Below are 13,464 nucleotides of genomic sequence, written 5' to 3' on the forward strand. Positions count from 1 at the left end.
ATTATGACTTCTGATACAGAAATTCAACAATTCTGCTAACCAGCCAGTAGTCTGGAGATGGGCAGGTGGATGGAGACGGGCTCCTGGGAGACTTTGTACGGCCGTGAGTGGAGGATCTGCTTGCACATGTAGCTGTCCGCCGGCTCGCTGCGGAACGGCTGGTTGGTGCAGGACATTAGAGCTCTGTGACACTCCTGAAACGCCAACAGCAGAACCCGCTCCTGTGGGTAAAGGACACACACGCCCATGTTTTATGGGGACTTTCCATAGACATAATGATTTGTATACTGTACAAACTGTATTCGATCCCCTAAACACACCCCTCACTAAATCTTTCTGTATTTTTTTATTTTCAAAAAACATCATTTAGAATGATTTATAAGCTGTTTTCCTCATGGGGACCAAAAATGTCAAAGATTTATAGTATTGCAGTCCTTGTGGGTACATTTTGTCACCACAACGTAAGGTTTACCAGGGCCACACACACGCACACGTCCACACAGTGTCACATTTTCAGGTCATTCATTAACTAGTGGATAAACAATTTGTAAGATAATCAGTCAAGCAACAGTAAGGCTTGAAAAGTAAACTGTGGAGAATTCAAGCACTTGGTCTCAGCATTACAGGGAGTCAATCGGTGAAGTTGATTTTTACATGATTGATTCTTTCCATGAGTATGATTATAAAACATAATCGATGGTAATAAAGCACAATCTGTTTTACCACAGTGTTTTTTTGTAACAGAGAAAATTAGAAATAGTTTGACTTGACGATTGCACACACATTGTACTTTGCAGCTGGTGGCACAAAGTGAAACATTTGAAAATATTCGTCAATTATGAGTGAATGTGCTGACGACAAAATTAAAAAACAAAAAAGACCATCCACACTTCCTTTGTTGGCCGTAGAGTCTTAAGTGATTAACAGTTTGGATTTTCATGATGTCAATAATTACCAGTTTGCACTGCAATGTCAAAATCAAGAGAGAAACCTTGTCTGATTTTGGAGGGCAATTGATTGTGATTGGCTTGACATATTTGACTTTCTTTCTTTTTTTTTTTTACATATGACATTTTTATTCAATATGAAACTGTCCAGATGGTTAGGTATATTTTATTTAAATGTATGTTATCTTGAAATGGACGGTTATTATATCTGTAACAGGTCACTAGTTCTTAAATTTACAACAACTTTTTCAAATAAATCCTTTTTTATTTATCAAAGAATCCTAAAAATTATTAGTTTCCTCTTTCAAAAACCTTACAAATATTATTGAACCCAAAGTTTTGAATGGTAGTAAATGGTACTTAAATCAAATTATATTTTAGCTGTACTACATTTACTTTTATACATTAGTGTGCATACAAACTGTATATGTTAGAATATATATATATATATATATATATATATATATATATATATATATATATATATATATATATATATATATATATATATATATATATATATATATAAAATATTAAAAGCATGTCAAAAAATCTAATTAATGAAAACAGATTACTGTTTTAGTTTTGTTTTTTAAAAGGAATGCAGTCAAATGGGTTTTTGGAGCTCACGGCAGTCATACATGTCCACAGATGTTCTGCCAAAATAGGTTGAAAGGAACAATGTAAAATAGTTTTAATTGGGAGTGTATTTATTGAATATATTCATACTATATAATCATGTTACATACAATATTCCCTATCATCAATTACTTTTATGTATCTTATCCTAAAAAAGCAGCACAGAAAAGCAAGATCTCTGACAAGCCGTGACTCACGTCAGATGAACACCAGTCCTGGAACATGGCAAGAATGTGGCGCAGCTGCATCTGGAGGGTAAAACCCGCCTCCCACTCCGGCTCCACTTCAACATGCTGACCAAACTGCCTCTTGACCTCCTCCATCCCCTGTCACCAAAGAATGAGATTCAATTAAGCTACAGATCTAACCAAACCACAGACTTTCAGGCAAATAACCTTCTGATGGGAGAAAGCATCACCTGCATACAGCAGAGGAAGCGGAGAAAGACGCAGAAACCTTCGAGGAACTTCACCCTCATCGCCTCCGTCCACACAGAGGGCTTACTGATGAGAATGTACCTGATGACGTCAAAATCTGAATTGAGCCAACTGATCAAAATTAAACAGAGCTGTTATTATGTTCTGTAATTCAAGGGTTGTGTGTAGACCTGAGGTCATGGAAGATAACTTGAACCCGGAAGAACTTGTCGGGGTTGTGGCCCTGGAAGTGGAAGCGGTGGTTATTGTCCAGATGTTCCCGCATCATCTCCATTACAGTGTCTATAATGACCTTGATGACGTTGCCCTCCTCTATCAACTGCCTGGCCTGAAAAAAAGACGACAATGTTAAATGCCTTCGACCTTTAAATAGAGTTAAATGAATGTTCTTCTTTCATTTACTTACAGCACACTCTTAAAAACAGAGGGTTATTATTAGCATGAACGGTTCCATGACAAACCTTTATAATTTTCAATGCACAAAAGGTTCTTTATAGAGAAAAAAAAAGGTTTTAGATTTTAATATGTATTATGGTCCATACAACTTGTGTCCAATAGTTGAACAAGATCTGCCTGATTTCTGATCAGACTGCATTCTCACATTCTGTATGCTAAGTTGCTAACACATACAAAACTGAGTTTCCTTGTAATTACTTTTTACATTTTAATTGCATTTATGAGTAGGAAACCGATAAATGCAAAGAACACAATGGATCTCTGGATACAGAAAAACGCTGCACATTTTAGATACATGACTGCTGTAATTTTCAGATAGACGTTCATCATACCAGTGTGGGAACAGTGTAGATTTGCACAGACAAGGCTGTGATGGAGATGTTCCTCTGATGGTCATCACTGATGAAGTCTTCCTGAAGCTGCTTGTAGTGCTGAGACATGATGTACACACGTTAGACCTCATCTCAGCTGTTTTTGCTAATGCCAAGCATGTGACAAGTGTAAAACAACAACTACAATATTACTTAAACATTAAAATATATGTGAAATGATATGCAGCTGCAAAATGATACCTCTGTGAATTTCATGGCAAACTGCCTCTTGTATTCGGTGTCCATCAGTAAACTAGTGAAAATTAACTCATGGACGACCTTGCGGGCTCCTGAGGAGAGTAAAAAAAAAAAAAGATTTAGAGACAGTACTTAGAAGATCTAACCAGATTTTAAACGCTTTCAGGCTATTGAACGTTAATTGTAGAGTAGGGCTGTCAGTCACGATACCAGATTTTTCACTACATGATAATCATGGCCAAAAGAATTCACAATAATGATAATTATTATAGATTATTATATAATAAAATATAGAAATATTTAAAATAATAATAATAATAATAATAATAATGCTATCGGTCAAATGTATCCTTTTTTCTTTTTTTTGAAGAATCACACCATTGCATTCAAAAGGAACAATTACACTTAATGAAAACCAGTTTGAAATAACTTCCTTCTGTGAATTGATGTGGCTTCTTATCACAGAATGAGGCAGAAATTATGTAATTTTATAGTATTCTATATGGAGATAAAGGCACTGTTGGCACTGTATTATAAATATACATTATCTTTATGAAAATACTCGAGATGGCTTGAAGAACACAGATAAACCATTTACTGTCGCAATGGTGTGTAAATTCTCTTCATGTTTGATCAGTCAAAATGTCTCTATATCTGCATTTTGTTCAGCTACAGGATGTCTTTGTCCATTTACGTGTCAAATAATCATATGTATACTCATTTTAAATACTACTGTTATCGCCAATACCAGCATTTTGGGACAACCCTTATTAACGTAAGGATATTTAATTTTTTAAATATCAGGATTATCATCAATACAGTATATCACACACCCCTGTTGTAGAGATTGCAATATTTACCTTTATAAAGTTTGGCATCATGCAGCATGAGTCGACTGATCAAGCAGAGTTTATCGTTTTCTGCGTCCGGCTCCAAAGCAACCTGGCAGAACACCTCCCTGAGGCCAACTACAGAACCAACGACAAGGACAAAACCTCAACATTTTTATAAAAATAAGCAGTCTCAAAACCCTGGTTACCTTTCTTTTAAGGAAAAAAATATATTAAAATGTATAAATACATACAGATTATTGTTATACAGTACCGGTTACTATTTTTAATTTTTTTGAAAGAAGTCTCTTATGCTCATCAAGCCTGCATTTATTCGATCAAAAATACAGAAAAAAAAAACTATTGTGAAATATTATTACAATTTTAAAATAATGGTTTTCTATTTTAATATACTTCAATAAAGAATTTATTTCTGTGAGGCAAAGCTAAATTTTCAGCATCATTACTCCAGTCTTCAGTCACATGATCCATCAGAAATCATTCTGAAATCAAAAATGCTACTTTTTATTCTTCAATGAATCCTGAATATAGAAATCCTGAAAATGATTTCTGACAGATCATGTGATACTGAAGACACTAATGACACTGAAGAGTAATGTGGCTGATGAAAACTCAGCTTTGCCTCACAGATATAAATTACATTTTAAAGTATACTAGGAATTCCTCCATTATACACACACAAACAAAGATCCGCTGCAAAGAGACGCGGTTCTGACACCTGTACATCCGCGTTTAAAGTCTGTGTAGAGAGAACGGTGTCGTCTTAGTGGCCCCTAATTTAATAACAAATGATCGTTGCGACGAAAGCGAATCAATCAAAACTAACTTTAGCTGGAAAATAACTTTATCAAAGAACCGCTATAAAGCCAAAACAATCTCTGTTACCTTAAATTATACGTTTATCTCTGTAAAGCTGCTTTGAAACAATCTACATTGTTAAAAGCGCTATATAAATGAAGATGACTTGACTGTACCGAACTGTGATGGCCAAATCGCGACTATGTAGAGAAAAAACGACTGTATGCTTGAGAATTCATGTCATGTTGTTGTTTCGTTTACATGTCTTTGGTCCGTGTTGCGTTCATATTTCAGTCGAACTGCACCAGAGTTCATTTGTTGTGCACCAACTGCACTATCAGAGCAATCGCACCAGAGTGTGAAAAGTGTGAACACACCCTCAGAAGGGCTGAATCGATGTTTGCACTATAAATTCAGAAGGGCTTACTGCAGCCATGAAACGAACGCCGTGTAAATGTAACTGTTGTGAACAGTATTACATCGTTTTAAAAATGGAACAGTTATGAATAAGAACCCGTCCTTAGTGCACGAGTCCTAAATGGTCTACCTGAGTAGCCAATGATCTTCTGGAACCATGCGCCGAGTCTGAGGGCGAAGGTCTGATGGGCCATAACAGCAGTGTGAAGAATCTCCACCCGCAAAGGTCTCTGGATAATGTGCTCTGAGTTACGCTGCACAGGAAACTCAAACACGAGTTAACAAATTTGAAATAGTCGTTACATCTACAAACAACCAAATGAGTGTATATAGAGTGTACATGTATGTTTACCTTGATATTATCCCTGGCGTCTTGACAGGATCTGAGGGTACCTCTCTTCACTGCTTTCCGCCCCTGACATCATAATAACGGCACAATTGAAAAGTCTGTGCATTGACAATACAAGAGCATGTGGAAAGCAGATGCTAAGAAAACTCACTTCCTTGTCAATGAGTGCAGTGTAGATTTGAGCCTGATTCTGGTCACAGGCGATTGCTCGCTGAAGTGTGTAGATGACGTGGTCATATGAGTGATGTTCATCGTTGTAGAGCACACAAAAGTAGGTGTCTTCTTTCACTCTAAACACAGTATTAAATAACATTAACCTTTAACCTTTTTTTTTTGCTGAAGTTGGAGCACGTAACTGCATGTCTCACTTTGGCTTCAGCTCTTCTGATAGTTCATTGTTCTCTTCCCAAACCAGCATGTCCGCCGTGTACCGCAACAACAGGTGGAACAGCGTCTGAGCCCTTCCTTGAAGACCTGGATCCATCACACACTCTTCCTGTGACACACATAACGGCAACTGTCACTGAGAGTCCTTTCGTTTTTAGTTGTTCACAGAATGGTTAAACTTTTTGTAAACAATTGGTTTTGTTCACAACTACAAAAATCTATTACCGTATTGTTCCAAATATGAGACGACCCTGATTATAAGATGAGGAAGAAAATGCTTTTATTTAAAAATAATTTTCGGTAACCTTTTAGTTTAAGGTCCAATTCACACGATTACTAGTTGTTATTAGCATGCATATTACCAGGACATTGGCTGTTTATTAGTACTTAAAAAGCACATATTAATGCCTTATTTTGCATGACCATATTCTACATCCCTTAAAGAAACACGCCGACTTTTTAGGACTTTAGCTTATTCACTGCATCCCCCAGAGTTAGATAAGTCCATTCATACACTTTTCATCTCTGTGCATGCCGTAACTCTGTCTGACGCACTCACCGCTAGCCTAGCTTAGCACAAAGACTGGAGGTAAATGGCTCCAGCTAGCATAATGCTCCCAATCAGTGACAAAATAACGCCAACATTTTCCTTGTGATTTGTATAGTCACAGCATGTTAGGCTTGGGCGGTATTCGAATTTTGATACCGTCAAACCCCCTCCCTATTTTACCGGGGTATACGGTATTACCGTGACTAATTAAAAATTATGACATAATGGGCTCAGACGGCGTCACCAAACTGTTGGTTTGTGCCTACACAGTTCAGAAACTGAATGCCAGATCGGGCAAAAAAAAAAAAAAAAAAAAAAAAAAAAAAAAAAAAATCAAGCCGTGCACGTTGTGTCTGAGTCCGGCCGACGGCATTGTTATTATGAGCCCGAGCCCACCATTATTCAACATAATACTGTGTGCGTGCAACAAGCAAGAAGTGCCTTTGTAATCCGGTGACGCGTGTCCATTTGATTTTTAATAAAACTTTTCTGCAAAGGTGGAAGTTGACGATCGCCATCTCTGTAGTGAGCGCGCATATAGAGAGAAATGCACATCATTGATTAATCAGACTATATTTCTTTTCGTTTTGAATTGTTTCGTTTAAAGAAATTGACGATCACCATCTCCATAGTGAACGATAGAGAGAAATGCACATCATGGATTACAGAGAGTAGGCTAGTCTATTTCTTTTCGGTTTGTATGGTTTCGTTTGCTGAAATTGATGATCACATCTCCGTATGAACGCGCCTAGAGAGAAATGCACATCATGGATTAAATAATCAGAGTGGCCTTTGTCTTTTCGTTTTGAGAAATTGACGATCGCCATCTCTGTGAACGCCATAGAGAGAAATGCACATCATGGATTAATCAGAGGCTACCCTATATTTCTTTTCGTTTTGAATTGTTTTGTTTAAAGAAATTGACGATCACCATCTCCAAGTTTCGGTTAAAGTGACCGCGGCATGCCATCGCCCATCATGTCATGATTATATTAAATATATAGGCAATTGGTTGATGAAAAATTTATTAAAATTAAGATAGAATTTATACAAAACGAAATTCGTTTTAAAGAGGCCTTTTACAAAACGAAATTTATTGAAGTGGTCAAATCGTCTGACTCCCGATGCATCCCATCTTATTTGTGCTGTTCACTTTTCATAATCAAGAAAGATGGAAAAAATAACATTATAATATTTTAACCAATACGAAACTTAATGCGCTTATTTAATGAACTCGAGAACAAAATGCATCCTGGCAGCAGTGAGTGGGTGGTAGTTTCCGAGATGCGACATTAGGTTAGAGGTGTTTACATCTCTCGCGGTCACCTTTTTATGGAACAATTTACAAATTGCCTCATCAGTATTTACCGCCTCTCCCTTCTCATTCGGTTGGAACCAGAAATATTGCCAAACTGCAACCACACATAAGCATTTTTTAGGCAATAAATAAATTATATATATTATAGGCTATATAAGTGCCGGTAATGACGGTATTGAAACTGATACCGGTGCTATTTTAAGATCCCGCGGTATCCGATATTACCGTAATACCGCCCAACCCTACAGCATGTACAAATAACAATGGTCACATGAGACACAGCCATCTTCTAACCGTATACATATACTGGGAAATATATTCTCAGACTTGGGTGGAGTGATTATAAACACTTAATAGTGAAATAAATAGTGAAATAGACACTTTATGGCATACCATAACAATAAGCTATAGTCATTTCCAGTAGATTTTACAATGACGGATTTCTCACCTTTTTATGTACCGTATATACCCGAATATAAGACGAGGTTTTTGTCCTAAAAATAGGCTGAAAAATGTGGGGTCGTCTTATATTCGCGATATAGACAAAATCACGGGGGGGAAGGGAGAACGAACAATTGAATAAATATGAAATAGTGACTGAAACATGACCCATTAAGACAAATGATTTCGGCTATACTTGCATGTAAAATCAGAGAAGCAACATTCTGTGTTTAACTGAATTAAAACGCTGCTCCTCTCTGCCGCGCGAGACGCAGAGAGAGAGAGAGAGAGAGAGAGAGAGAGAGAGAGAGAGAGAGAGAGAGAGAGAGAGAGAGAGAGAGAGAGAGAGAGAGAGAGAGAGAGCGCAAGAGAGAGATAGAGAAAGGTGCGTGCGCGCGCTGGAAGAGAGAGAATGAATTATCACTGCAATTTTCAAATAAAATTATTTTCTGTTGAAAACCAGATTTTTTCCACAAAAATCTCTTTTTGTCCCAAAAATAAGTCTGGAAAATGGGGGGGTAGTCTTATATTCAGGGTCGTCTTATAGTCGGGTATATACGGTACATTAAAAGCATTAGCATGTCAAAAAGCACAGGTGTTTGATCACATCACCTATCTGATCCAGGGGATGGGAATGTTTTTTCCTTAACCCGATCACATAGCGCTGAAAAGACAGCAGTTTCTCCCTGAAGTCAGAGGGCAAGCGCTGGCCAAGACAAAATCATTCTTACGCCGCATCGAAGAAACTGACAGGCAAGTGTGTCAGTACGTAGCCGAAATAAGAAATGAGTTTCCTCGCTCATTTCCTTTTTTCAGCTACGTACTGACACCCTTGTCTGTCAATTTGATGAAAATGTGAATTTCAGAGCTCGAGTGGATGAGAAGATTTTCAGTGATTTAAACTGTGGCCTTTGTCTCACATGACCTTAGTAGATTTGAAATACAGTGCACGAGTCATGTGGACTACTTTCATGATGCCTTTATTTTTGTTTATGGAGCTTGATAGCTCTAGTCGTAGTCCCCATTCACTTTCACGGTGTGGAAAAGAACAGCTTGGGAATTCTGCTAAATACTGGGACAGCAGGCTCACAGAGGGAAGATCACAAAAATAACATCAGTGTTGTTTATTCTCATTTGTATATTTGTCTGATATCTGGCAAGAAGTCAAGCTCCCAGAGGCGTAATGCAGTAACCTTCTAAACATCCTTAATTTTCTGAACACCACCAGAACATCACAATCAGTAACATCTCCTAAAAGCCAGTCACTCCAATAAAACAGTTCAGGAACCAAAAGTGCTCATAAATTGACTGTGCAGCAAAAAGATAAGACACGAAACATGGCAGACCCTTTGAGCAGGATATGATATGATTGTTGTTTTGGTTTAATGCCAATCTGTCATGTTCATTATGTGCATGTTTAGATCTCGCCTGAGGGTGTCAAAGACAAAAAGCCACCTGCTGTTTTCCGACAAAGGTGAGTATGTGGTGAGTGAGTGTGGATCTAGACCCTGATCTGATCACGGCGGATCTATTGAATTATCTGACCACTGAAACAGACCATCTGCTTTCCAGGCCAAAATCCAGGCACACAGCTAGAAATCTGCCATGATTACATCCCATATCAGAGCATCCAAGCTTTTGATGGAATACTGGGATTTATACCCTTAAACACCAAGTCTATTAGTTTCATTCTAACACATTTATTTACTTGTACAACAAACTCTCTCACGAAAGACTTTACTTATTCTTCTACCCCTGTAGTCTGTTTGTTTTTTTCCAGCTGGTTTTGCATCACAGCCCTCCTGCGTGTCACTTTCCCACACACTCCGTTTTCCCACAGAGGGAGGGAGGGAGGGTTGGGGGTTAGCGAACGCAGGGGCAGAACAGCTCCTCTGACCTCAAGGCAGGAAGTTAGTTCAACAATACTGTTCACGGTAAAAATCTACAACAATCGTTACATCGATAAGCTTCAGGAGAATGAACTGTACCGTTTCCATAGCAACTGAAGTGCCAGGGTCGTGTTGAGAGCAGCAGGGTCCGGTCTTCCAAGCCTCCAAGTCTCCACAATCGCAAAAACCTCCTCCTGCTGAAGCATGCATCTGCGGTCGCAATGTAAATAATAATAATTATAATAACAAATACATAACATAATATATAAGAATAAAAAAAATATTAATTTTGATGTAATTTGTAATTACATTTAAAAAAAAACTATATCATAAACATAAAAAAAATAATAATAATAATGATGATGATGAGTACCTTGTAGCGATGACTTTTGTGCACACTCTTCTGGAAGCATTCTATGCAGAGTACACAGGTGGGATCTATTGCACAGTCCCTGGAGATACATATAAGGATGATTCAAGGCAAGGAAAGCAATAGTGTCGAATGCAACCTATACATTGAACAGGGCTCCTCATAAACTCATTATAGACACTTCATTGATATATTATATATTATAATAAAACTAATTTTATTTATACCTCAAATATGCGATTTATATTGAGAAAGGGTCCGTTAGTGATTTTGATTTCGACTTCAGTAAAAGTTACATAACAACATTAGATGGTTGCAAAAACTATCTTTATGAGGAAGTCAGTAGCAAAGACGTTAATAGCGAAAGTGACTGAAACAAGGTTGTAAATGCATTGACTAGCGCTGTCATGGGAAATCCCCTTAACTGTTAAAAGGACAAAGATATTGCTTTCCTCAGCAGACATTCAAACCGAATTTATGATTATGAATATAAGATTGACTTGAAGAATATCAGCTAGAAGCAGATAATGCACTTGCTTAGTCGATCTCTCTCTCTCATTACTCTAAATAATACAAGAAGCTTCAATGAAGCGACTCAGCATTCCTTGTTGCTATTTCTAAAGTGACATTTTAGAGTTAGTAACAGTGGCTTGGGCTCATCTGTTAAAGGGATAGTTCACTTTGAAATTAAATTTTGGTATGTTTTAGCTTTAGGTGTCTTTTTTTCCGCAGTAGTTTCAATTTTGATATTTTTAGGTCAAACCGTTCTTGTCTGACAGTCATATCATGCAGGTCTATGGTCACCCCCTCAAAGAGCATGCACAGAGTCCAAATTAAACAATTCCCCATCGTCCAAATTAAACAATTCCCCATCGTAAGTACACATTGATGGCCTAAGACACGAAACGAGCGGTTTGTGTGAGAAAACGAACAGTATTTATATTGTTTTTACCTCTTGTAACACAGCCACGTCCAAGTGATCTGAGGGCGCGGGCGCTTCCTGCTGTGTGACGTTTGCGCAGACTGGTGCATAGATATATACACTAGATGGATTCTAACTTAAACACCTCTGATTGGCCATTGCATTCAAGAACTCAACAGACATGTCTGTCATTAGCTACACTGCTCAATGCTAAAAAAGCATGTTGTAAAAATAAACATTTGATGCTCTCCAGAGTGTAAACACAGTTGATATGCACAGGACCATTTGCCAAATCGCCAATGTGCTATTATTATTACGGAGCAAACTGATCCTAGACCAGCCAGTTATGATCAGCTTTTCCCTACAAGTCTAAAAGCAATCAGAAGCAGCAGCCGGCAGTGGTTTTTGAGTGAGAAAATCCCATGCCAAATCCAAGTCCAAGACCAGGGGAAGCCTTGCCAAGCCTTACACACCATCTCTATAATTATTTACCTTCATCTATTGTTCCTATTCTATTCATTGGTTATTTTAAGCCTCGATTTTGTTGTTTTCATGAAACTGTTGGCTGAAAATAAATCACATTTAACTCATTGTCTAATTATTTGTATCCCATGAATTGTAAAATGATGTAATTTGAGAGTAGGCATTGAGGTCCACCCTATTTCACCAAGGTCCACTCACTTTAAAAATTCTGGCCTCGCCACTAACTTGAATAAGCAAAGTGTGCATTGTCCATTGACCAAGGCTGTCCAATGAACAATGCGCATCGAAACAATGCCCAAACACAGAAATACCGGCCCATCAATCAGTCTTGCTGATGTACTCCTTACAAACACATATAGGAGTTTGTTACCCAGGCGTCACAGCAAAATGGCTGCCCACTGCTCCCGGTGTGTGTCCACGGTTTGCAGTGAGCGTGTTCACTCACTACTCCTAATGTGTGTGCACTAACTTGAATAAGTTATATGCAGAGGACAAATTCCGGGTATGGGTTACCAAACTCGGCCTTCACATGTCACTTTCAGTTGATGGTGACTGCTAGGGCTGCACGATATGAGGAAAACCTGCGATGTGCGATAACATTGTTTAATATTGCGATGACGATATGACTTGCGATAAATATTCAAATGTGAATGTTAGCTATAGCCTATAGCTAACAACAATTCCTGAATTTTTTATATTTTTTTTAATAGACATTTTAAAATAGAATTTACTGTTCCCATGTCTTAGTGCTTTAATAGGTTATTTGCGTGATTGGTCAAACGTTTATTACCTGCCTGGATTACGCTATTTAGCGCGAGTGAATGAGCGAGGGACAGCGTGTGTGTGTGTGTGTGTGCGCGCCCGAGTGAGTGAGTGAGCGAGCGAGGGACAGTGTGTGTGTGTGTGTGTGTGCGAGTGAATGTTTGCGAGTGAATGTGTGCGTGTGACGGCACGCGATGACTGGTCGGAAAGCAACGTGTAGTCTGACCATTTTTTACAGTCTATGAGTCTGACATGTTTCTTGTCCATGACACGACAAGATTTTAGGAGTCAAAATCGAGTAATCTGACACCGTGACTATCGTAACACACAAAAATCTTGTAATCTGAACCAGGTGTTATTCATCGTGTCAGGCTGTCTGTTGCGATGTGTTCATCGCGCGAGTTCATACGCGATGACGATGAAAATTCGATGTATCGTTCAGCCCTAGTGACTGCATAAACTGTGAAGTATTTTATTAAACGGTCTCCATTCTAACCTGCAGGAGTAGACGGTCTCGCCCTCTTTGAAGACACGTCCACACTGCTGAGCTGATGAGCTGCTGTTGTGTTGCTGTAGCTTCTCCAAGCCCACACAGGGGTCCTCCCCAAAAAGAAAGCACTCCAGAGGATACAGCAGGCGTTCCTCAACCTTTTGCTCCTCCTCTCCTGGTTGTGGCTCTCTCTCTAGGCAGTAGATCAGGGGGACCTGCTCCCCCAAATAGCTGAGTATAGCAGCCCCTCTGTTTGAAGCCTCCTGCCATTTCTGCTGGCGAAAGAGAAAGAGCATAAACAAAATGATAAACTAATGAAAAACATTAAATGATCATATGATGAAATATGGAATTTAGAATTGTATATGGGTGTTCAAAAAATACATTTT

At 38.4% G+C, this 13,464-nt stretch overlaps 1 protein-coding gene across 2 annotated transcripts in view; it reads right to left on the minus strand.

The window, feature by feature from the left end:
- Positions 1 to 13,464, minus strand: part of ubr1 (ubiquitin protein ligase E3 component n-recognin 1) — a 36,989-nt gene that overhangs the window by 22,404 nt on the left and 1,121 nt on the right. Inside the window, exons 2-15 of one of the 2 annotated variants that reach the window (XM_081394156.1) lie at positions 13,082 to 13,347; positions 10,422 to 10,500; positions 10,148 to 10,258; positions 5,832 to 5,959; positions 5,615 to 5,753; positions 5,467 to 5,529; positions 5,245 to 5,368; positions 3,909 to 4,016; positions 3,052 to 3,140; positions 2,812 to 2,910; positions 2,194 to 2,351; positions 2,005 to 2,104; positions 1,784 to 1,912; positions 41 to 221 (exon numbers count right to left, since the gene is read on the minus strand). In XM_081394156.1, the coding sequence (XP_081250282.1) occupies positions 41 to 221; positions 1,784 to 1,912; positions 2,005 to 2,104; positions 2,194 to 2,351; positions 2,812 to 2,910; positions 3,052 to 3,140; positions 3,909 to 4,016; positions 5,245 to 5,368; positions 5,467 to 5,529; positions 5,615 to 5,753; positions 5,832 to 5,959; positions 10,148 to 10,258; positions 10,422 to 10,500; positions 13,082 to 13,347 (1,774 nt within the window). Of the gene's footprint in view, positions 1 to 40; positions 222 to 1,783; positions 1,913 to 2,004; positions 2,105 to 2,193; positions 2,352 to 2,811; positions 2,911 to 3,051; positions 3,141 to 3,908; positions 4,017 to 5,244; positions 5,381 to 5,466; positions 5,530 to 5,614; positions 5,754 to 5,831; positions 5,960 to 10,147; positions 10,259 to 10,421; positions 10,501 to 13,081; positions 13,348 to 13,464 lie in introns of both variants that reach the window. The other variant, XM_081394155.1, reaches the window with a different exon arrangement.

This window comes from Scardinius erythrophthalmus (assembly GCF_964197995.2).
Source record: "Scardinius erythrophthalmus genome assembly, chromosome: 19".
Lineage (NCBI taxonomy): Eukaryota > Metazoa > Chordata > Actinopteri > Cypriniformes > Leuciscidae > Scardinius > Scardinius erythrophthalmus.